This window comes from Globicephala melas, chromosome 1, assembly GCF_963455315.2.
Source record: "Globicephala melas chromosome 1, mGloMel1.2, whole genome shotgun sequence".
Lineage (NCBI taxonomy): Eukaryota > Metazoa > Chordata > Mammalia > Artiodactyla > Delphinidae > Globicephala > Globicephala melas.
This window is the reverse complement of record NC_083314.1, coordinates 53,837,166-53,863,628: the sequence shown is the minus strand read 5'-3', so window position 1 is coordinate 53,863,628 and position 26,463 is coordinate 53,837,166. Positions and strand designations below refer to the sequence as shown.

General features: G+C 41.1%; 1 protein-coding gene across 7 annotated transcripts in view; it reads right to left on the bottom strand.

Annotated features, from left to right (window-relative positions):
• Positions 1–21,920: 21,920 nt before the first annotated feature.
• Positions 21,921–26,463, bottom strand: part of COP1 (COP1 E3 ubiquitin ligase) — a 278,313-nt gene continuing 273,770 nt past the window's right edge. For all 7 annotated transcript variants that reach the window (XM_070043911.1, XM_030875399.3, XM_030875401.3 and 4 more), the window contains 2 exons: positions 24,439–24,483; positions 21,921–22,266 (listed from right to left, as the gene is read on the bottom strand). In XM_070043911.1, the coding sequence (XP_069900012.1) occupies positions 22,249–22,266; positions 24,439–24,483 (63 nt within the window). In that variant the 3' untranslated portion in view covers positions 21,921–22,248. The remainder of the gene's footprint in view (positions 22,267–24,438; positions 24,484–26,463) is intronic.

Here is a 26,463-nt window from a genome sequence, read left to right as displayed (position 1 = left end):
ACTGATGAAAGAAATTAAAGATGATACGAATAGATGGAGAGATATACCATGTTCTTGGATTGGAAGAATCAACATTGTGAAAATGACTCTACTACCCAAAGCAATCTATAGATTCAATGCAATCCCTATCAAACTACCACTGGCATTTTTCACAGAACTAGAACAAAAAATCTCACAATTTGTATGGAACCACAAAAGACCCCGAATAGCCAAAGCAATCTTGAGAATGAAAAACGGAGCTGGAGGAATCAGGCTCCCTGACTTCAGACTATACTACAAAACTACAGTAATCAAGACAATATGGTACTGGCACAAAAACAGAAAGATAGATCAATGGAACAGGATAGAAAAACCAGAGATAAACCCACGCACATATGGTCACCTTATCTTTGATAAAGGAGTCAGGAATGTACAGTGGAGAAAGGACAGCCTCTTCAATAAGTGGTGCTGGGAAAATTGGACAGATACATGTAAAAGTATGAGATTAGACCACTCCCTAACACCATACACAAAAAGAAGCTCAAAATGGATTAAAGACCTAAATGTAAGGCTAGAAACTATCAAACTCTTAGAGGAAAACATAGGCAGAACACTCTATGACATAAATCACAGCAAGATCCTTTTTGACCTACCTCCTAGAGAAATGGAAATAAAAACAAAAATAAACAAATGGGACCTAATGAAACTTCAAAGCTTTTTCACAGCAAAGGAAACCATCAAAAAGACCAAAAGACAACCCTCAGAATGGGAGAACATATTTGCAAATGAAGCAACTGACAAAGGATTAATTTCCAAAATTTACAAGCAGCTCATGCAGCTCAATAACAAAAAAACAAACAACCCAATCCAAAAATGGGCAGAAGACCTAAATAGACATTTCTCCAAAGAAGATATACAGACTGCCAACAAACACATGAAAGAATGCTCAATGTCATTAATCATTAGAGAAATGCAAATCAAAACTACAATGAGATATCATCTCACACCAGTCAGAATGGCCATCATCAAAAAATCTAGAAACAATAAATGCTGGAGAGGGTGTGGAGAAAAGGGAACACTCTTGTACTGCTGGTGGGTATGTGAATTGGTTCAGCCACTATGGAGAACAGTATGGAGGTTCCTTAAAAAACTACAAATAGAACTACCATATGACCCAGCAATCCCACTACTGGGCATATACCCTGAGAAAACCAAAATTCAAAAAGAGTCATGTACCAAAATGTTCATTGCAGCTCTATTTACAATAGCCCGGAGATGGAAACAACCTAAGGTCCCATCATCGGATGAATGGATAAAGAAGATGTGGCACATATATACAATGGAATATTACTCAGCCATAAAAAGAAACGAAATTGAGCTATTTGTAATGAGGTGTATAGACCTAGAGTCTGTCATACAGAGTGAAGTAAGTCAGAAAGAGAAAGACAAATACCGTATGCTAACACATATATATGGAATTCAAGGAAAAAAATGTCATGAAGAACCTAGGGGTAAGACAGGAATAAAGACACAGACCTACTGGAGAACGGACTTGAGGATGTGGGGAGGGGGCAGTGTGAGCTGTGACAAAGCGAGAGAGAGGCATGGACATATATACACTAACAAACGTGGGGTAGATAGCTGGTGGGAGGCGGCCGCATGGCATGGCGATGTCAGCTCGGTGCTTTGTGACCGCCTGGAGGGGTGGGATGGGGAGGGTGGGAGGGAGGGAGACGCGGGAGGGAGGAGATTTGGGAACGTATGTATATGTATAGCTGATTCACTTTGTTATAAAGCAGAAACTAACACACCATTGTAAAGCAATTATACTCCAATAAAGATGTTAAAAAAATAAAGTGTAAGTTGACAAGAGTTTAAGGGGCTGCCCCCTTAGGAGGAGACTTAGTGGTCCAAAAGCCTTCAAGACACAAAGATATGAAGCTGCAAATAGTAGGGAAGCAGGTGGGTGGATAAATATGTTGAATCCAGTCCTGCCTCAAACTGTGCTCAGTGGCGAGCCCAGCTGCATCATCCCTTGATGAGGTGTCCAGCAAATGTGCCAATGAGTGGTGAGTTACAGATGGGAGCATGTCTGTAACTGCCCACTTTCTCAGGTCCCCTCAGTACTTCCAGAGATGAGAAAAAACTGACTTCTTATGGGAAAAGGGTTTCTCAGACCTTTTCTCCTCCAGCATCAATACAACCACCCAGGAACAGTTAGTTCAACTCTATTCACAGAGATGTAGGAAGCACATGGTACATGCCAGGTCTTGGGTGAGGTGAGCCATAAGACACGTGGAACATTGTCACCACCCACCCCATCTTGCCCTCAGGGAACCCACAGTCTAGATCAGCACTGGATTACCCAACAAAAAGATAAGACAGGCATCTAGGAAAGCCGAAGCTCCAGTCCAAGAAGACATTTGATTTTTAGCATAGAAGTGTGTTTTTGTCATTTGTTATTTTATGGTGTATCATCGCTTAACTTGAATTGTCTGTGGTGGCAGGTGGGAGACACCTCTCTCTAAACATACCCTCAGTGGGGTGCTCCCCAAGGGCAGGCGCTGTATTCACTCTCTTTTTGTCGCCAGCACCTAGTGTGTGAGTGCCAGGGCTCAAACGTCTAAATGCAGCCCTGCTACATCTTGTCTGTCCTGCCGGCACAGAAATCCTTTACGGCATCTTTCTCAACCAAGTTATAAGGTGTCAAGTTTTGCCAGTTGTGTCACAAATGAGCTGCTACTAAACACAGTCTCAGAACCTAAGTTAGCAATGATGTTTTAAAAACTATGAAATATTTCAGACATACACATATTAGATGTCAGAGACCACTCAGGCTAGTCTGTATAATCAGGTCACTTCCACGGCTCTTGCTCTGATACATTTTTTAGGCCAGAGGGAGGAACGCAGCCCCAGGGCATGTGTGGATGGGTTGTATGTCACTGGCTTTGTCCAGCGAGAAGTCCAAGTGCTCTTCAGTGTGAGGTCATGGGCATATAGGGAGGGGGTGGGATCAAAAGTGTGGTGCTTAGAAGTGCTGGGATGACAAGCGAAGGGGCTCCAGGTGACCCCTCAGGAGGCTCCTCAGGCCTCTGGTGAAAGGGTGGGGAAGTGTGCAGCAGAGAGCCTCCTGAGGGGAGGCAGAGAGGGGTAGGACTCTCCCAGGCCTGGCTTCTCTGCTCCTAACCAGAGTCAGAAACACTGATGGTTCTCCAAGGAGGCCATGCATTCCTGGATGTAATGGCTCTTATGATGGGTTTGAGTCCAATGCTTGTAAACTATGTTGCTCCCAGACACTCTGGGATCTGCAAATTTAGCCAGACCTAAATGAATATTAATCATCGGAGCCAGGACTGCTTTTTTGTTTTGCTTTTAGATGCCTCTTTCTTTGCTTTTAAGTCCCACCTGGGGAGATCCTGGAAAGTTGCTCAGAGCCCCTCTCCCTGATCTCTAGGGCAGGGAGTGGAGGAAGGAGGGTGGGAGTAGAGGGGGTAGGAAGTGAGTGGGTCTAGGATCCAGAGGGCATGGGCAGATTTGAGCTGGAATCCATCTTCTGCCATTTCTGCAGGAAGAAGGAAAGCAAAGCAAACCAGTCTCTGTGGAATGGGCAGCTGGGTAGTCACATGCCCCTGACTGTTCATCTCCATCCTTACCTACAGGTGACCGAACCAGTGGTGGGCAGTTGACTCAAGGGGAATCAAACCACAGTTTGGTTGGTGGCCTGAACATGGACAGAGAGGTTAGTTTTCCTTTGTTTTTTTTAAATTTTGGGGGGAGTATAGTTGATTTACAATGTTGTGTTAGTTTCAGGTGTACAGCAAAGTCAATCAGTTGTACATATACATATATCCACTCTTTTTTAAGATTCTTTTCTCATATAGGCCATTACAGAGCATTGAGTAGAGTTCCCTGTGCTATACAGCAGGTTCTTATTAGTTATCTACTTTATATATAGTAGTGTGTATATGTCCATCCCAATCTCCCAGTTTATCCCTCTCCCCACCACCCCCTGCTAGCCATAAGAGAGATTAGTTTTTAATCAGGTCAGTCAACTCTCCCACCTCAAACTCGAACTCAGAAATTCTCTCTCTATCCACTTAAAAAAAAGATAGTGAGCAGGGGAAGCTGCAGCTAAAGAACTGGCTGCGTGAGAGAGCATGGCCATATGGGTCCTGAACATGCTACCCCGAACTCCTTTATCACCACCATCACGGTAGTCCTGAGACCTCTAGGTAGATGGAGGGTCAAGGAGGGCAGGTGGGGGGAGGATGTGTGCTTCTTATCGCACCCTGCCCGGCTCCACCAGGAACCGCCCTCACCAGGTGTGAGCTACTTCATAGATCTCTTTCCAGGAAGCCGAGAGGGGCCGACAAGGTGGTCTCAGGGTGGGGAGGAAGGAGACCCTCCTGCAGCCAGGTTTTCATCATCTTGTTCCTCCTCTGCCAGCCACCAGCTGTTATCTGGGGGCAAGTGCCCATTAACCTGCCTGGGTTTCATCTGTAAAATGGACTAGTTGATCTTGAAGATCGTATTTGGCCATCTCAGTTGGTGAACGGTGCTCTGAAAGAAGTAACTGGGAAAACAGAGCGCGCGCGCGTGCGTGCGTGCGTGTGTGTGTGTGTTGGGGATAGTGGCTCCTTTGGTGGGCTGGCAAGGGGGCCCTCCTGAGGATGCCACATTCATGCCGCAGGAGGGGCAATGGACGAGGGAGAGTGGCGAGGCTCTGGCGCTCCAGCAGTCTGGTGGGAGCATCCTCTCAGGGTGTGGGACCTAGTTCTCAGTCACAAAGTTGTCTTGAGTGCCTGCTGTGTGCCAAATACCACAGTAGGTGCTGGGGAAGAAAACAAAACCACACAAAAAACGAAATGAAAAATACAGTGGCTGCCCACAGGGGAGCGCTCCACTGACGGCGTGAAGTTTAGTGGGAAATAAGGCAGGAGGGCTGGAGGCGTTATCAGTTCTGGTGCCTCCCGGACTGTGGTGGAATCAGAAACCGACACCCTCCATCTTTTCCTTTATTGAAACTGGCAGCACCTCTGACTTCCCAAGGAGGACATGACATAAAGAGGATAATGCTGACAGACCAGGTGGGGACAGGTTAAAACTTAGTTGGAGCATGCAGGTACCTGTGAGAACAGGACACATGGAGTTCCCAACAGGAAAAAAACAAAACAAATCAACTATCTTGGAAGCAACTATTTATTCCACACATTTTATGGAACACCTGCTATCGACTTGGTCCTGTCCTAGATACAGTAGGGCTGGGACTTGGTGACTGGCTGGGTGAGGTGACACGTACACAGCTCCTCCCTCCAGGTGAACCTCAGGCTCTGCAGACACCCCACGGCCTCACAAGCATCTCAGGTGCCCAAGACTCAGGGCCCAGAATGGTCGGCACCACAGGTGGGGCTTGTCCAGAGCCTCCCTGGGTGCCTGGGGAGCTGGAAGGTGGGAGGGCTGCCTGGGCTCCTCTCCCCGCGTGGCTAAAGCGAGGGAAACTGAAGCAGAACCGTCAAGCTGTTCTGGTCTATAAATAAACCCAGCCTGTAAATATTGGATTGGCCCAAAAAGTTCGTTCGGGTTTTTCCGGAGCATCTTACGGAAAAACCCGAACGAACTTTTTGGGCCCACCCAATACGAATGTGCCTCGGCGCTGTGACGCTGTCATAATCTCTCATTTTGCTCCTCTGAAGGGCAGCTCCGGCACAGGCTGCTGCTAGGGTCGGAGGAGAGAGGGGTGGGCACTCCGTGCGTTCCTCTCCCGCAGAAAGGGCAGAAACAGCGCTTCAGTTCTCACCTTCGCGTATCGCCTGCTACACACAGGCATACAGCAATTCAACAGGGAATCAACGGCAGATGGAGCCCTTGTGATGCTGCCCGTGCGGTGGGGACACGTGTGCCTACGTGAATCACAGATCCACCCTTTTCATGGCACCCAACACAGAGTGCTGTGGATGTACGCGGCAGAGGCTGATTTCTACGGTGGACGTAGTGCTGGTTGGGGGACGGGGACAGGGACAGTGGGCTGTGAAATCATGGAAGGTTTCCACGGGGAAAGGGCTTTCCTGGCAGAGGGCTTAGCTTGTGAGCAGGCTGAGTAATGGCAGATTCAAGGATGTTCTAGGGTGGTAGATACAGAGGCTAGAAACCGTTTGTTTATTCAACAGATACCTGGGTGCCCATTATGTGTCACTGCTGGGTGTTAGAAGCTCAAATGTCAGGGCCAGGAGCAGAAGTGGAATGGGGTGAAGGTAGGGCTTGCCCATTTTATGAGGACTTTGAAAATCAAGTTGAGAAAGCAAATATCTTTGAACAAATTAGGAGGGATGGGGCAAAGATCACCAGCAAGGGGATGACCAAGGTCATGTCCCTTTCCTCCAAGGGTCCTTAGCCTGATCCTTTGAAGAGAAGTCCCTAAATGAGGGAGGGAGGGGGACACACAGAGCTTCATTGCAGGAGGAGCCAATATAGTTCTGCGGAAACCCAACTTAGCAAAAGGCAAAGGAAACTGGGGTCACAGCAATGCTCAGAGGAGGTGTAGGGAGCCTGCCACCAATCAAGCCTTTGGACTCTAGGGGCTTTGGGGACCTAGTCCTGCCACAGGAAACATAAATACCTCACACCTAAGGTTGGCAGAAGGAGCGTTCTTCTGGAGAACGCTAACGGGACCTGAACATACAAGAAGAGAGATAAAGAAAGAAAACAACAGTGACAACCCAGCACTCTTCTTGAAGCTGGGCGAGGCCTGTGCTTTAAAGTCATCTGCAGGCTGGGTGATGGAGTTGGCAGCTATAAAAGCTACACCACCGTATGGCTGTTTGGAGTGGAATTCATACCTTTTCCACAAGAATATGTAAGAATATAGTGATACCACAGGTAGCATATTTGCTGATGATTTTGCAGAGTGTTGGAGAAATATGATTATAATATAATACAATATAATTACAAACAAGGTCTCCTAACCCGGACATCCTCTCCACAAAGGTAGCAGAGAAAGAAACCCCTGCGATGACTGAATAAGTGTGAAGCCACAATGTGATGTGCATCACAGGCAATCCACTAAGAGATTGCAAAGACAGAAAGGAATCTCCCCCTCATCTAGCCAAGTGGACACGGCCCATTACATACATGTTCCCAAGGTGATCAATCACCAGTCTTTAGTCTTCAAGTAAGAGGACTTGACAACATCTGTGTCGTGCATAGCTCGTCCTAACTTTATTTTGGTAACTGGGGAGACCACTTATGTTGGTTTGATCTGGAGGAGGAACAAACTTCTCATACCTTTAGAACAAAAGGTAGTTTTGCAACTTGGAGCAAGGTGCCCACAGAAGTTAGGGTCTTACGGAGACAGGGGAGCTATCTTCTTGGACGTTTGTGTTTCAAAAAATGTCTCCCAGGTCCAGGAGAAAACATTCCTGAACTGAGACACTGGCAAGAGGCTTACTTAGCCATTATAACTATTTATACACATATGAAAAGGACACGGAAAGAAGTTCTGAAAGAAAAAAGCATGTGTCTTTTCCCTTATTATTATTTCCCCTTATTTTCAACATGGAGATTGAAGCCTTATGTATTTATGGCTGCCTTGGGTCTTTGTTGCTGCACGCGGGCTTGCGGCGAGCGGGGGCTACTCTTCGTCGCGGTGTGCGGGCTTCTCATTGCGGCTTCTCTTGTTGTGGAGCACAGGCTCTAGGTGCGCGGGCTTCAGTAGTTGTCGCATGCGGGCTCAGTTGTTCCGTGGCATGTGGTATCTTCCCGGACCAGGGCTCAAACCCATGTCCCCTGCATTGGCAGGCGGATTCTTAACCACTGCACCACCAGGGAAGTCCCAAGCCTCATTTATAATTTCTATTTGTCCTTACAATTTCCTCCCTGTGTTACTATAAAATAATAATGTTATAATCTAATTATTTCCATTGTGGTGTCTACCTTCCTCTGGGCAACTTACAGTTGCCTAAATATCCAGTAAGTCCATAGTAAAATGCTAACAAAGCAATTACCAGAATTGCAATTTAACGTAAGGATGAATTTAAATATTCAGTATAGCATATACAGAATAACCCAACGTTAAACTGGTGACATGAGACCAGTCTTTTTCAGTCTTTCTGTTTGTTAATTAGATGTTCTTCTTTTCTACATCATCTTTCCAAACAAACCAGTTAACATTTTTGTGTGTGTAAAATTTAGAGCTTGAGTACCTGGGTGCATATTAATTAGTTTCTTTGTTATTATCAAAAACTACTACTAAAGATGGTCCCACTTGGACTCTGCTAATAGTCGGGCTACTGGACTTAAGTCCAGACTGTGTTCATACTGAGAGTACAATTTAGAGCTGATGAGAAGTATGTGGTGTGGGGACCGTTACTGGAAGCGCAGAAAAAAAGAGTGGGGTTTGTTTTCTTGTAAATGTGACTTTCAAAGTAAGTGGAATAATCATGGCCGTGAGGAGGACAGCCAGGCAGCCTATGAGAATAGTAATACATTTTCTAGAATATTTCTTTTCAGTTGAGGTCAATACCAACGGGTTCCTCTGGAAAAGTTAAGTGTTAGGTCCTTTGAGGGAACCACAGTCCAGTCCTCCTGTGGTGCTGGCTTCACATGGGAAGCATGAATCCAGCTGAGTTGTCCCTTCACTTTGGTAGCCTATGGGTGTGCAGCAGCAGATAGGGTCTCCTCCAACTTGGTGACAGCTGTCTTTCTTCTGGAACACCTTTATGTAGATGAAGTCTCCCAGTTGACAGGGGTGGCCGACTTCCTCTTGGCAGGTCCTTTCAGATCCTTGTGACTTTAAGTCTCAAGGTTTCTGGGAAAAGAGAAGTCTTGAACAGAATTTTAAGTATTGAACATAATTATGAGTGGATTCCATTAAATTGGACACAGAATATGGCCTCAGACCCAAATTCATAGGCCTGACACACATAAGCTCAAAAGAAGACATTCCATGCCTGCTTGCAGGGGTCATTCTAATTAATTTCTAACAAGACTAGTGATAAAGCTCTAGGCCAGTGTTAACCTGCTAGATGGGGAATTTTATTCAAGGTGTTTTTGTTTTGTTTTAAGGTTTGATTCACTTGTTCTCCTTGTCTAGAGGACTGGGGCTTATAGGAATCTGCAAACGTTTGTATCATTCCTGAACAATGTAGAAATAAAGTGACTTCCTCTGATTCAATATAGTAAGAGAGCCTCTGCCACTGCCTGGACACCAGCTTTTGAAGAGGAAAACACTTCAGGCCACCCAAACACGGTATACACCATAAGTAGACACAGTCTCTTATCTTCTGCAGGCATTACTTCTATGAAATCCAACGGCCACCAGGTTCCTGTTAAAGCTGGTCAAGGAGAACTTTCTGTGCTTACTTTGGGAGTGGGCTGTAAAGAATTCTGTTGCCAAATAACACATCTCCAAATAACACATCTTTTTTTAACATGTTTTGCATAATTTTACCTTTTTGGTAAGTGTAGTATGAGTTCAGTGCCTTTAAAATACCTCTCTTATTCAGGTGATTTTGTGGATGACACAACATCAACCGAGCAAAAGGGCACTAGTTTGTGTTAGGTAATTCCCCTAGTCCAGTCAAATTTCTTTTAGCCCCTATTATATTCTTTTTGTCCGATTTCTTTTGCAAGGCATGGTTTTAAAAATGAACAAACATTTCTTGTTGTGTTGAAAGTGGAGCTCTGCCATGTTTTAACAGCAGCTTTTGCAGCTGTCAGCAAAATGAGCTACTGATATCGGAACAGGCAGTTGTAAAGCCCCTAACAAATCAGCTTTCGATTTGACGTGAGATTTTTTTCATTCTCATTTAAGTCAAAAGTCCTCTATTTAAAAAAAAATTTTGCATGACAGATAGCAAACACATATTTACTACAAATATAAATTTTCATTTAAATTCCAGAATCAAAATAAAAAATCTAGTAACTATTAACTCAGCAGCTTGTGCCGATTTAATTCCAGACAGAACATAAGCCTCCAAGATTTCGTGAGAAGTCACTACATAGGAAGGCTTAAGTTGTCGTTCTTATTCTGGGTACATGACCCAGCAGCAAACATGATCAAATCTGTATTTTGATCTGAGACATCTGATGAATCATGTCGAGGCCTAGTGTCTTCTTCTATTACTAATGTACAATCATGATCATCTACTAGACAGGATCTTGAAAGAGGGTTTAGGAGACTGCACCTCCCAAGCACAATATTAGGACTGGATACCAATGCTCACTCACAGTTAGCTTGATGGTGCACTGACAAATGCTGGGTGTATGCACTTGTAAGATCACTGTCATAGCAGATGGACGTGCATATAAGTCAAGTGACCCAAGGTAAGAGGTTGGGCCTTTTCACTAAGGATGGTGGCTGCTGCCACTGCCATTGCTCAGAGGCACCTAGGCATTCCCAGTACTGCAGCATCTAGAAAATCTGAGAAATAAGCTATTGTCTATGGCCTAGTCCCAATTTTTGAGCCAATACTCTACAAGGTAGTAGTGCATGTTCAAACAAGTGGAAAGGTTTTTTCAAGATCTGGAATCCCCAAAGCTGGGGGAAAGGCTATAGCCAATTTCAGTTGTTCAAAATCCTTGTCAGATTCTAAGGACCAGACCAGGGGTTCCGGAGAGTTATCATGGAATTGCTCTGTCAGAGGTTATGCATGCTTGGCAAAAGCTGGGATCCATTATCTATAACACCCAACTAGTCTCCAATATTGTCCAAGTTGTTTTCTTGTAGCTGGCTGTTTTATATGCAAATTTGGCTGACTCCCGGACTGTGACACTTTATGGCCTTCAGCTGACAATAGATGCTCTAAATATTTACTTCGGTTCAGCAATACTGCAGTTTTGTCTAATGAGGCCTTATCCCATGAAGCAAGGAACTGCAATAAAGCCAAAGTAGCAGTTCTGCATTGTTTTTTAGTTTCTGAGGCTACCAGCAAATCATCTATGCATGGTATGCTCACAGATCCCTCTGGTGGAACAAGTTGTTTCTCACTTTTCCTGTAAATGAAGAGCGAAAATAGTAGGGGAGTCTTGAAACCCTTACGGAATTTTTTTCCCCACAAATATTGGGCTCCTTCATAAGTAAAAGCAAACAAAAATTTAGCCTTGTCCACTAGAGGGACAGAAAAAAAAAGCAGAACACAGATTGATCAGAAAGAAATATACTTTGCAGACAATGGTACTGAAGTTGCAGGGTTAGAGACTACAGGGGTTTATGTGACGACACATTTATTTCTCTAAGATCTTTTACAAATCTATATAGTGATCGAGTATCTTTATCACATTTACATTTCTTCTTTACTGGAAGTATCGGGAGTATTAAAGGGTGAACGTTCCTTTTTAATTATCCCTAATTTTCTAATTCTTTTATACTCAGCTTTATTCCTTCCAATTGAGCTCTTGACAAAGGATATTGCTTATACATGGCCATAGCTTATCTTTCCTGTAAGCTATTTTTACTGGTTCCAAATCTCGAATTAAAACAATCCCATTAATCCCTAGGGCTCTGAGTGATGCCTCAATTTGTTTCGGGGTGCTTTTCCAGCATGGTGTGAAACTGCCACTCTTTGCCATCCCCCTTTTCTTCCAGAGGGTACATAGCAACCAATTCACCTGCATCTCCCTTTTTTCAGGGAGCTCCATGAACACTCCATCCAGAGCACAGAATATAGTGGCCTTCAATTTGCACAGCAGGTCTCTCCCTAATAGGTTTACAGGAGAATCTGGAGAAAGTAAAGCACACATGCTCCTCAGTAAGGCTCCTGTGTGTATGGGAATCACAGAGGAAAAGGAACAAGACGCCTAACCCAAAACACCAACAGCTTGTACTATCTTTTATCAGATGGAAAGTGAGAAATGTCTGAGGAAGTTGCAGAACAAGTAGCACCGGTATCTACCAGAAAAGGCAAGGATAACCCAAATAAAAGCTATTGACATATTTGGTTCCTCACTTCCCACCTCTGAGATTCCCTCAATCTGTCCATTCTGAGCCATTTGCCAAGTATTTCCTAGCAAAGGGATCTGCCTTTCTCTGTAACCTCCACGTGCTCCCATTTCCCTTTATGGTCCTTCCAATACCCTGGCATTTTGCAAAGCAGTTTTCTCCTCTTCCTTTGCTGTCTTCATAGGTTGGCCAGAGTAGGGTTTATTCCCTTTAGCGAAGAGTTCTAACTAAGCAGCCAACACAGCAGTCTTTAATCTCTCCTTTTGTTCTTTGTCTTTCTCTGGATTATCCCCAAATTGAGTAGCAGCTGCTAAGATTTGAACACTAGTCTATGCTTGCCTGACACCTTTTCCTTAATTTGGGTTTGGAGAGTTGGCAAGAGAGCCAAGAGAAAGGTTGTTATGACTAGAGTGTGGATTTGATCTGCCCCTGGGTCTACGCCCATAAAATTAGAGAAAGCAGCAAACTGAGGATGGAAATCAACAGAGGACTCACATCCTCTGCTTACACTGCTCACAACTTTTCCCAGCTCACCTTGATTGGAAAGGTGTCCAGTCCTGCCATCATGGGTCTCTCATGCCATCCATTCTTCCGGGGTTGTAGGGAGCGGTGGAGAGTCGACTTCTCTCAGCACTATGCCCTCTTCTAGGTGGATCACTTTCCGGTCCACAATGAGCTTGCTCCATCAAATACTCAAAATCTGCTGGTGCCAGAAGTCCCCACAGCAGCTAGTGCACATCCCCATGCGGGGCTGTAAACTGAAAACATGCTGACGAGCATTACTGCAAACTTTCGTGGATCTTCCTGGAGCGTGGGAGCGAAAAAAGCCTTTAGATGAATGACGTCAGCAGGGGAGGTGGGCACAGAAACTCAGCATTTCCTTTGTGTCCGAGGGGCTTGGGTAGCTTCTCAGCTGCGTCAGCTTTGCTGGAGATCCGAATGGAAGGGCTGGTTTTCTTCACATTGAGGTAGGATTATATGGCACCGTGGTTTCTTTTCCCATCTTTGTATTTATCAGCCTAGCTCCTTGCTCTTTTCTCTTTCTCCAAGTAACCAGTGTGACTACTCTCCATCCTGCTACCTTCATAGGGGGGCACAATTGTCAATCATCCCAGGATCTTGATCATTTCCCATTTCTGCCTTTCCAGCTACATGGTGTGTATATAAAAAGGGACTCCTGGAGGTGGAGTATGGTCTAGGACATGAAGTGGACTCAGGGCTAGGACAGCAGGCACACGGTTCTGCATCCTCAAGCAGGGCAGGTAACACATTATCAGTTGGGAAAGTCGAATCTTTCTTAGGGAAACCCACTCACCAAGGGAACCACTGTCTAAAAGATCATCATCTACACATTCTCAGGAGTCAGTTTGAGGCAGGGAGAGTAAAGCGCGGCAGGAGGAACAGAGGGGATGAGACAGCAGAGAAAGGCGGAGGAGGTTTCTGGCAAAGAGGAAACACCTTTAATTCCCACATTCCTGAGTTGTGAGGCTGGCAAGAGGCTTATTTAGCCATTATGAAGAGTTATACATATTTGAAAAGGACAGAGAAAGAAATTCTGAAAGAAAAAGGAGAGGAAGTCTTTCCCCTTATTTTCAACAGGAAGAATTAAGCCTCTTCTTTCTAATTTGTATTTGCCCTTGCCGTAGGCAGACAGGTGTTCTACCCGTTTTTCTCTCCCTCTGAATAAATGAAATAGGATCGTATTTTCAGATCTGAAATAGATCTGAAGGAATGATTCCATCTAGGTCCCTGCCTTCTGGCAGTGAGTGTCTAAATCATTTAGGACCAATAGTTGTCTGATCACCTCTGATGTTCTCCCAGGTGGAGATGTCACCCACCAATGTTGGTAGTGGCTTTCAGTGTTTTAGCAACTTGATAGGTTCAGAGTTTTATTTTGCCTATTTGAAGTCCTTTCTGCCATAAATTATCAGATAAATAGTATTAGATAAATTTAATTAATTTATCATCAAAACTAGAAGATTCCTCGCTGTTTTGACAGGGTCGAGATGTGTACCTGTTCTCGTCCTTGAAGATAACTCTCACCTGTGGCATTTAGCAGGTCAGTGGACGTAATCTAGACATAGACTCAAAATTTTTAGAGTGCCACTTAAATCCTACATCCTCTATACAACCCATTTAACACTCTAATCTGCCCTTTTAACAACCTTTTCACTATAATATATACAGTAATTTAACCCTTTTGAATCTGTTTTGTTTAAAAAAATAATGCTTACTTCACAGGATTACTATGTTATATAAAAATTATTTTCACAGGTGTATATCTTATCTGCCTAAAGCTCCATGAAGGGATCATGTTCTGTACTATTTGATATCCTCCAGAACACCTAGCAGTAAGAACTAGGCCTAGTGGGGTGGGGAAGGGGTATTCCATTGAGACAGAATTCAGCTCAATCTAGGAAAAAAACTTCCTAACAATTAGAACCATCCAGGCAGGATGTTTCAGGAACCAGTGAGCTCTCTCAAATGCTATAGGTACTTCAGTAGAGACTACAAGACTACCAATCATGGTACCCTATGAGGAATTCCTACATTGAGTAGGGTGTTCAGTTCACTGGTTGCTTTGGAGAGAGGACTGGCGTTTTGACTCTGAGAGGAAAAAAGAAGGGATTACTTAATGCAATGTACTGCGACTGAGGTCACGAGGGCTGGATTTCTGCTCTAATGGCCTTACCTCTCCATCCCCTTCAGTCTAGAGGAAAGGTGAAACTAATATCAAGGTTCTCTGGAGATTCTCAGATAATGGAGAAACAAGAATGCAGAGTTAAATAAACACTTGGTGTCACTAGACTGCTTACCGTCATATACCAAGGAGAGGTGAGGAAAGGGAGAGACAAAGAGACATTCCTCTTCTGCCATAAAGATTTGTTACAACACAATTAGACAACCAGAGTGTGGCTAGATGCTGGAAGAACAGAACACTTCCTGGGGAATGAAACCTTGGGAAAACATGTTTGGCCACCACTTGTGGCTCTATGGATGTGAATCCTGTTTGCCACGATAACCAGTCTCTTCTCTTGCCTTCAGTCACAATTCCCCCTCCCTTCTCTACTCTTGTTGCCTGTGCTGAGAAATGAGACTGAAAAGACCCCAGTAAAGGTGATGCAGGTTTTTAGCCTGCAGTCACCTAAATCCTACTCTAGGGAGAGAATGCACTAAGCATGTGGTAAGAGAAGGGACATTTCAGAAATTTCACTGTGGGCATTTTCCTAACTTTTCATGGCAGCTATGATGGTGGCCTCTTGGCAGGTCAGCTCACAGGCAGATGTCCTGTTCAGAGAGCACAGGAATAAAGCCATTTTACGGACACACTGAGATTTCCAGAACAGCTAATCTAACCTTTCAACCTTCCATCCTTTTGTTGTTGATTGCGATTTTTATAATTTATACTTAATTATTCTTCATAATGGAAAGAAATTGAAGAGTGATTACAATTTTAATATGCATATGCTAATACTACCCTGTATTCAAGGAATGCTTTTTAATTTCCAAGACTGCCAGAGGCCTTTCCAGAGAAGATATATTACTGAAATTGCAAAGCTTTGCAATTCAGTGACACAGGAACATCACACCCCAGTTCTAAGAATAGAAGGGTGCCTTTCCCAAGGGAACCATAGAGCTCATGAGAAGTCTCTCCTGGGACTGGCCAAACAGAATTTGAAAAGTGGAAATGAGGACTCTTTCTTATGGTATAACACTGACCAGAGTTTGGCCTTTAAACATGAAAAATATTGAAAAAATATAAAGTGCTTACTAACTGGGCTGGCATTTAACAGTGGTTAATTTGCTTAATTTAGGAAAAAAGTCATTTTGCTGCATCTTTCAAAATTTAACCCTCAAAATTTGCCATGAAATAGGTATGAATACTTCTAAGAGACTCAGGCATTCCAAAGAAACATCAGTCAGGTTCCAAGTCTCCATGAAAGTGCTATGAGCTTGAGAAGCTCCTTTTATATTCAGAAAAGAAATTTCAATAGCTGAGGATGAAAGAACCAGAAAGGAAAGGTGGGGGGATTGGGGGGAGCCAGCTTTGCACAATATCCTCTGCTTTCCCACAGACAACAGGCTGCCTTAAGCATAAATCTTTCAGAGTATTCAGTAAACATAATCTCAACCCCAGACCTCTCAGGTCTCTCTGTTCAAGGAGTAAAGATCTTCATATTCCATTCAAACAGTAAAACATCTAAAATGTCTTACTGTTTACTGAGCTTTAACAGAAAGAGTGCCCCCTGGTTCTGTGCAAATACACATACCAAGGTAGGTCAACACTGCTTGTGCGCACTCCTGTGGAACTGCCATCAATCCAGCAACAAAAAAGCTTTAGTCATGTGGTGTGCCCTCCAAAATGGCCTTCCAGGTTCCTGTGGTAGAGACACACCATTATGGAAAGAGAACCCCATTACTGCAGAAATACTTTTATTTACTAGAATGCAAGCTCAGGAGCGATTGGATTTTTCCTGGTTTTCCTTTTTCTTTTCCCCTGTCTCTGCTGTATGGTGAGCACTTTAGAATACAGGTCAGCAAACCTGGGCCCGCAAGCCAAATCCAGCCGGTGGATTTTTGTATGGCTCATAAGCAACAAATGGCTTTTACATTTCAAAATGCTTGGGAAATAATGTTTGAAAATATTGTGATACATGACAATTAAATGACATTCAAATTTCAGTGTCCATTCGTTGAGTTTCATTAGTACCCAGCCACACTCATTTGTTTACATTATGTCTAGGGCTGCTTTCACATGCTACAATGGCAGAGTGAAGTTGTCGTGACAAAGACCGTATGGCCCACAAAGCCTAAAATATTTACCATCTGGGTCTTTACAGAAAAAGTCTTATGACCCTTATCCTGGAAGAGACTACCTCATTATAGGCACTATTTGTTGAATGAATAGAGTCACCCTACGCAAATGGCTATCGGACCTTACTCATCTCTTTTGAGCAACAGCCCATATCCATTACAGACCACTAGCTGAGGGTACCAAACTGGGAGTGAAATGGATTGTTATTAGGCTGCTATTCCACCGAAGCTCACTCACAAAAAAGTTTCTGGAATAAAACATTCTTTCAGGTGTATAAAACTAAAGGTGAAGCCTCACGTTTAGAATATACAATTACTTGTGTTTGCCTTGGTTTTTTCCCTTGAAAATCCTGAAGACTAGTTTTTATGTGGTTCTTCCGAAAGGCTCCTAAACCTCTGGTCACAGATTAGTACTGACAGTAGGACGAAAGCAGGGCATATAGGAAAATCCATAAAATCATTTGCAGAGAGACTGCGAAATATATCACACAATAATTGATTAACCTAGACTGTTACCACTTTTGGGAAGTTTCACTTAGAATTCATGAGAACCCCTACCCAGTTCCAATGTAAGATCTCCTTCAGAACTTGGGCACTAGGGAGTTTGATTCAAAAACTGATCAAGGACAGATGACTCACAGAGAATGGAGTCATAAAACCATAAACAAATGGGAAGATTTCTTAATTCTCATACTGAGAAGTTGTAATGATCTCAAGTGAAAAGAAACATAATTGTAGGCACTCAGATGTCTTAGTGACTAAACCATAAGAATGACAATGGAATTTGTATAGTATAATCTTATTTATTAACAGAGATTAGCGTATCATTCTCAGTAAGTAGAATTTAGAGATAAATATGGAGTACAGAGGTTTACTTTTGCAAAACTACACAACTTCTTAGTGATAAAGTTGAGGCTGTAACTTAAATCTCCTCTAAACTCCATGTTTGCCTCCATTTTTGTGTGAAAGTGGTCGCTGGAACAGATCACTGTGGTCTATTGTGTTCTTCTCCAGCTTCAACTCACACTACTGTCTTGCACTTTGTTTTGTACATACTGGATCTATCCTCTTAACTTTTGTTTTTGATAAACTTACCTTAGAACAGCACTTTTAGATTTACAGAAAAATTGCAAAGAAAGAGTTCCCATATAGCCTACCCTCAATTGCCCTATTATTAACATCTTACATTAGTATGGTTCATTTGGTACAATTAATGAATCAATACTGATTGATTAATGAATCAATACTGATCAGTCAACCGAAGTCTATACTTTGTTTAAATTTCCTTAGCTTTCACATAATGTCCTTTTCTGTTTCAGGATCCCATCCAGGATATCACATTACATTCAGTCATGTCTCCTTAGGCTGTGAGTTTCTCACTTTCCTTGTTTTGATGACCTTGACAGTTTTGAGGAATACTGGTCAGGTATTTAGCAGAATGTCCTGCACTAGGGATTTAGCTGATATTCTTCTCATTTAGACTGGATTTATGAATTTGGGGGAGGAAGATCACAGAGTTAAAGTGTCATTTTCATTGTATGATATCCAGAGTACATAGTATCAACACGACGTAACTTTTGATGTTGACCCGGATCACCTGGCTAAGGTAGTATTTGTCAGGTTTCTCCACTGTAAAGTTAATCTTTTTTTTTTTTTTTTTCTCTCGTTCCATACCAGACTCTTTGGAAGGAAGTCACTATGCACAGCCCATCCTTAAGGAGTGGGGAATTATGTTCCATCTCCTTGGGGATGGAATAGCTACATAATGTGGAATTCTGCATGGGAAACTTTTCATTTATTTATTCAATCATTTATTTATATAAGCATGGACTCATGGATATTTATATTTGGGGTTATAATCTATAATCCAACACTAGTTTATTTTGTTGCTCAAATTGTTCCAACTTTGGCTACTAGAAGCTACTCGAGTCTTTTTCTTTGCTTCCCTTGGTCTTGAATGTTCCTTTACCTCTTTTCAGGATTCAGCTGAGATGAAAAATATTCCTAAGTCCCCTATCCTGATCCTAATCTCCCACCACTCTAGATTATATATTTTTCCGGTACATCTAAAATTTATGTCTACTATGGTACTTACATATTTATACTTATGTGTCTCTCCCACTGGACAATAAACTTTTTGAGGGTAGTGATTACGTCTTATTTATTTTATATGCTTAGTATATAGTACATAGTGCCTCACCTACACAAAGCAGGAGCTCAACAAATATTTCTAGAATGATCACTATGATTTTCTCTTTAGTCCGAGAATCCAGGAGTGCCTAACATCTTAACCAGAAGCCACAAAGGAGTTGGTTACTAACTGCTCTGGTAGGAATTACAAGGTGCTACTATTGTAAGTATTAATGTCAGTCATGAAACACATGTAATACGATAGGCTCAGGATCTAAATTAACACTTCTGCACGTCTCATTTCTAAGCAAGCAGACTTTTCCTGAATATTAATCCCAGTTACATGGGCATAATTACATTAAGGGCAATGACAAATTACCTTTATATTTAGAACCAAGGGTAGGCAGCTTCTAGTTTTGCTTAGCTTAGAGAAGTGGTGTCCTCAAAACAGCACACAGGAATTTGGGTCATGAGGTTCCCAAGTGACTTGCTGCTGGTTGAGGACTGCATAACCACTGAAGAAATAAATTTGCTGAGTTGCATTCTTTGTTGTCAATACATATTATGAGAAGATGACTTTAAAAATCAATCAAGAATCTTCCAAGATATAGGAGTTAAGACGAATTCTAATAAGCTGAAACAGGTTTTGAGGTTGGATCATGCTAGTCCAAGCCACCATTAACTCTTGACTGATCACCTTCCTAACTGCACTCTTGCCCTCATCTATCCATTTACCATAAATGAGATTGTGTCATTCCATTTAACACTTCCACTTAACTGCTTTTATAACAAAATTCAAATTTTCAAGCATGCCCTAGAAGTTTCCACATATCTTTTGGGCTCCTTCACCTCTTCAAACTCATCCCACACTCATCTCTTCCTTGACTAGTAATGGTCCAGCCATGCTCATCTTTCTGAGGTCGTGGCATGGTCCCATAAAATTTTTGATGTCTAGTACCTCAATCTTCTTACAAGAACTTTTCAAAGTTTTTCAGTCCTTAATGTTTCTTATGCATGAGTTCTGTACCTAAGAACAAAGGCAACTTTGTCTAAGAAACTCCTACAAATACACTGAAATAAAGATTAGAACATAAAAACCCATATTCTTCATGAGTTAGAAGCTTTTTTGGTGTTAAAATGTGTATTATCTTTAAGCTTTAGTTAACTAATATGTTATTTTTCTAAGAAACAGTAATATTTGTTTGATTTTGACATCCTGCAAAGACTAACTCAAATTTTAAAATGGTTTCTATTTACAAGGAAAAGAGTTAAACACAAATTTAAATAAAACAACACTGCCTTCTTAAAATAATAAGTTATTAAAAAATTGAGTCCCTTTGATAACTAAAGGTACCTTACTGCAACCTTCCAAATGTATGAAAATTAACATAACCATACAATGCTGACAACTTGAAATAAAACAAAGAGACCAAACAAAAACCATAATAATCTGCTTCTATTTAAACACATTCAAAGAGGCATTAACTCTCTGCTTCTATTTTGATGACTTTCTGGGCATATCTGCCTAAGTAAAGTTCTTTAAGTGAAGAATCTACATGTGAATATTCTTTCTATATTTTTGTAAAAGGACATTCATTAATCTCAGAAAAAAGCCCAACTGACATGTTCTGGTTGATGACAAGTGTAACTTTTGAATGATAGTGACTTTTTCTCTCAGAATTGAGTCCAAAAGTTATCAGGTTCTTAACTCCCAGAAGTTAGTTAAGATATAATTGTCTTGAAGCTCTAAAAACTGAAAAATTTCACTTAAGTTTGAGGCTTACTCATTTGGCAGTAAAAACTGACCTGAACTACTGCAAGACTATTTTTAGTCTGTATTAATCTCATATAACGTGAACATTTATACATTTTGCTGCAGAAATATTAATGTGTTTGAAAACAGTATTGCTCCAGACTCTGTTGGAGGGTGTTATATAAAACATAGTGTATGTACCCTATTACTTTCCTAAAAGTCAGAAAGTTCTAAATTCCAAAACGCATTTGGCCCAAGGGCTTCAGATAATGAAATGTGGACCTGCAGTAGGTTTCAATAATTTTAAATAGAGGGACACATGGGATATTCTGATCACCCTTATTATCCATATACTTATCACACCAAGCTTTTCCAAGTGTCTATTTTTATAAAATACATGTGGCATATAATTCTGTTTATATCTTTTTCTAAAAAGTGTTCAGACTTAAAGTAGCTCAAACAGAAAGCTTCATATTACTTTTGCTTGACCTGCTACTCTTAAGTTCTTTCCTTTTACAAATTGAAAACAATGTGTAAAACTAACTAGACAGTCTAAGAGATTATATGGCTTGGAAATTTGGATAATAGGGCTTCAATTTCTTTTCCTCTAAGTGAGAGCCTGGCAAACCATGGTCTGTGGGCCTCCACCTATTTCATAAACAGCTTATGCCCATTTGTTTATATATGGTCTGTCTGTGGCCGCTTTTCTGCCACAATGGCAGAGTTGTGTAGTTGTGGCAGAGACCATATGACCTGCAAAGCCTAAAATATTTACTATCTGGCCCTTTATGGAAAAAGTTTGCTGACCTTTGCTCAAAGTTGATCACCCCATGATGGTACTAATACCTATGACTATCTGATAGCCATGATTTTATAAAATAAGTTGGTTTGTGTACATTTAGGGTTTATTTAGGGCCTTATGGGTAACATTTCAAAGGAAAAGACAGAGATAGCTGTCACAGACTGATATTCCCTTTCTGTTTGAATGTGGTCTCAACAGGTCAAAATGTTAGACCCTTGGCCAGATCCAGAGGGACTGAGGAATCTGGTACTTGCTGATAATATAAATCTGGTCAGAGAATGAAGAGAGAACTTCATAAAGTAATTAATCTTTCTACCTACTGTAAACATTAAATTCACAGAAAGAATCCATATACTTTATGTTGATATGCATAATTCCAAAGAGGTGGGGAAATATGGACCCTAAAAATTATTCATCAGTATATTATACTATAGTTCATGTGTGCTACTTCTTGAAAAGATAAAATTATCTCTTGCCACATTGAACAGAAAGTTTCCCAGCTCAGCTGTGGCTCAATAAACTTTTATTATTTTTTGTTATTTATTTTTATTCAAAAGAATTTGTTTCCCTATCACAAAAATTAGATAACCATACCACCAACAGCAGCAAAGTCCATAGAGTTACATGGATGGTGGAGAGTTCACTGGGTACTCCCAATGTCCCAAAGGTCATAAAGGAGGGAAAAAAAGGAAAAGAAAAAAAAATACTCAAAACAAATCCAAAACCCATGATGACTTTGGGGAGAGACATCACACGACAGTTTCTGTCTTCTCTTATTGTCAGCTGCAGATGTATTTCAGCCGGATCAAGTACAATTCAACTTGAGTAAACCCTTCATACCAACTCTAGCACCTAATAGGGAGAAAGAAGAATCAGTATAATAAAATAGTTTTAAAATATAGGAAGAGTTTAATCAGTCTTTATTATATTGTAAATGGAGAACCAAATCAAGTAGACTTTTCCCAACTGCTTTGGCTAAAATCAAAGAATTTGAAGGGATCAGACATGAATCCATTCTTACTTTCAATTCAGTAGCTGCATGAACTCTTTCAGATTAGTTATCTCCACAGTCAACAAAGGAGCCTTCAAGATAAACTACATAAAACACAGATAAATGACCTGACTGATCCATAGCATGAATATAACATTTTGGAATATTATGTTGGTATCTTTCCACATTCATAAGAAAAAGTTTAAGTACTGCTGTTCAGAATTTTAATCCACTTATTTCTTGCACTGATAAACATTTTATAGTGATCAAGGTATACAGGACCTAAAATCTTGTCTTTTCCTATTGCTTAATTTATTTTCTAGTCAAGCATCTGGATGTTGAGATATTTTGTTAGCTATTAGACTTAGAGTAGTACCTTATCATACAAAAAAGTTGTGCTAAAACTAAAAATAAGAAGAATTATACTTCAATAAAGATGTATAAAAAATAAATAAAATAAAGAAGAAGCAATGATCAGTTATAAAAGGAGTAGAAGAAATGGCTGAGAAAGGACATCGAACATGCGGACAATTATGAGCACTGTCAAAAAGGATTATGTTAGATGGAGACTGTAATTCTAGGTGGCAAAGAATTAAAGGAGCAACTTATCTTCTGCCGTGCTAAGGCCTGACTTATATCTGTGCTTTCATAATGCTTTTTGTCTTTACATTTGCCAAGCAGGCTACTTTACATAAGAGGTCAATGCTATTGAACAAAAATCTTAGATTTGTCGCTGAGACCCTATAAGTATGTATGTAGCTTTGAGCTTTCTGTAGAAACATTAGCAATCCCAATTGCCTCAAAGGCCAAACTTGTTGAAGAATACAGTACAGCTTTTTCAATACATGTCTTGCCATGAGAATAAAGAAAAACTGAGAGACTATAGAGAGCCACTTAAAACAGAGATTCCAAGACCTCCTACCATCTTGCTTGAGGCTTCCAGAACACAGCCTTGGCTCTCTAATGAGGCTTTCCAAATAGAGAAACTGGCTGCATAAAAAGAAGTATACCATGTAAATTAATTTGACTAGCTAACAGTGCAGTTCTGCTTTGAGTTTGCTCATTTCATCTCTGTAGGACAATGTGTGAGGCTTGGATTTGCTCTCTTGGTTGCTGGGTCATTCTCCGTTCAGGATGAGTGGAAGGAAGCCATGGCAAAATTAATGCTAACTGGCAGGAAAATAGATACATATTATTTTTAAAAATGCATCCTGACACTTCTGTATCAGCAGAGAATATGTGGAAAGAACTGGTACCCACAGAATAAGTGCTAATCAAACCCAGGTACTAAAAACCTCCTCCAAAATGGTGTTTTGTTTAAAAGCTCACTGCTTAGCTCAGGATTTATTTATCCAATGTATTGTGCCCAAGTGCTGAATATCCAATGGTATAACTAGATAAAATTTTTATTTCCTTGAACTCCTAACTACGAAGAAAAGTATGTGGAAAACTATATATGAATTTGGGAATGAGCCTGTGAGCAAAGAGACATGAAAGTTTTCAGATTACACCAATGGCATGATCACATGATCAATCAATTTTCAACGGAACACTAGAATACCTTTTCTTTCCCTAGCAACTGAGCAAAAATCTCCTTGTCATGGAAGAGAAGGAAGAGAAACGCGAGGAAGAGAAGAGTAAAATCAGAGTAAGACATTTTAAAACCTGGTGAACGTCTAAGCATCTGATGCTGTATCTTGGATCTTGTTCCCTGAACACCCTGTGGGGCAGCTGCACTGGCGTGACAGAAGCTCAGCAGTGCTCGCCCCACTGTGAATGCTTAACAGTCTTCATCTGTTTTTCATCCTGACCGCCTTTCAATCTCTTCAGCATTCCTATAACCTCTAACAAGTACTATCATCTTCCCCATAGTTGCAAGCTACCTATTCTTTTCCCCTTCAATCAAAGCCATTTCCAAGCAGACAGAGACCCATGATTTGGCATGCTCTCTAAGGCTCAGTACAACTCTACATTTCCATGTTATAGTTATAGTCTGTTATAGCCTAAAAATGGAGATGTATAAAATAGCTTACCTTAATTGTACCCTGACTGTTAGCAGCAATCAGCACATTGGACTCCTAGAAAAGAACAAGAACTTTTAGAGTATAGAGAAGGATTTCCTGGAGGGCAGTCCAGGAGAATAATTTAATCTTCATCCTTCTTTCTTCACTTCACCCTAAGACGCCAATACAATCTAAACTGGAAAACCAACTTTAACATGTTTTTAACTACGAATTATAAATACAAAATCCAATATTTTGAGGATTAAGTTTTAATAAAAACAATTAAGTTGGAAGCAGAGTAGGAAACTTTTAAATGTAAAGAAAAATAAAAGAGAAACAGATTGCCACTAGGAGGAAAGCCAAGAGAAACAAAGACTGAAATAAAAATAAGAATAACTTGAGAAAAACAAAGTACACAATCCTTTCCACAGAAAACTCCCCCTTCATTCACTTTCTCCCATAAGACACCAGTAATTGGCATAAATCTCTATTGCTAGCTATTTGGTATTAGAAAAACAAAATAAAACAGAATGTGAATATTCATCTGGGAGAAAGAAGGCTATCTTTCTTTTTAATTATTCTATCACTCACTATATGCATTTTTAACAACCTTGGTGATTACCTGAAATAGAATGCATGTGGTAACATATTTTTAAAAATATTCTAAGCCTTAAGAAAAAACTATCTCTGGAAGGTAGAAAGGGTAGAAAAAGAAATAGACAAGACTGAGTTTACCAGAGAGAATCTCATTGAGTAGGAAGAGCTAGGACATGCCTTCCATTGGAAACAGAGTCTAATAGGCTCTGAGCTTGGGAGTATAGACAAGTCTTTTCGCTTTTAAGAGCAGGCGGCCAGAAGGAGGTAAACAGACTCAAAACTGCCATAGAGGCCATATGGCTGATGGGAAGACCAAGCCCAAATAATAGCTTTCAAAAACAGAGAAAGTGGTCAAACTTCACTGAAGGATAGGATCTGTCTGAATACCCTACAGGTTTCATCAGAAAGTGATGAAGAGAAGACAGAACACTCTTGATCTGTATTCTGGGAAAGTTATTTCAGCCAACTTGAGTTAAACCTTAGTTTCTTTGATACAAGGCATCTGTGCTCTACAAACTTCTACATTCCTATCTTTTAACTTTCTCTTTGATTCCTAGTAGAGTTACTTTTGAAAAATGTTCACCTTGTTGCTACTGGTGAAGAGGAAATAAATAATTTCTTCTACTAACCCCCAAATTTGGGGGATCAAAATATTCCTTGAATGCAGTCAGTGGTGATAGCATCAATGGTCAGTTGTATCAAGAAGGAATAAAGACATACGTTTCTTCTGGAGGTGGGCATGGGAATTGCTGATGATGGAGTTTGGAACACACAACCCCCAAATATGGTACCGTGGCATATTGAATATTTCAAGCCAAAGGAGTTTGAGAAAATGGCAGAAGCAGGAAGGTCACTCTGACCTCCCATATCCCTCACCCTTTTCCCCTAAAACAGGTCATAAAACCCTCATGTGGGAGGTGCCCTCCCTATAATCAGAGTAAAGGAGCATCCTTATCTCCAACGACAAAGGAATGCTACAAAGAATCCAAATAAACAGGCCTTGCCAAGTTTCCCTGCGGCTTACTACTCCTGAGTGCAATTACCTCACACCCCTGAACCTATCACATTGCTACATGACTACCCACTCTTCACAAACACAGCAGAAAATACACAGGTCTATATCCTTGGGTCGTCTTTTCATGACATAAATTTGTAATTCTTAGTGGAAGAATGTGTGAAAAATGTGATATATTATCATACAGTATGAAAGAGTATGCTCAATACATATTAAAAAAAATCTAGTTAGATCACCACATAAGAGGGATTTGAAGTCTGTACAATTACTACACTAAACCCAAGAAGGAAGACATCTGATGACTACCCAACATAAATAAACGACGTCTTTTTATAACCCAAGGACTATTATGGCATTAAGAGGTGGCCATATTAGGTGCTACCAGAGTTAACTCTAAACACCTTTTCCTGTGGAGACAGATAAATATCTCATTTACAAATAAG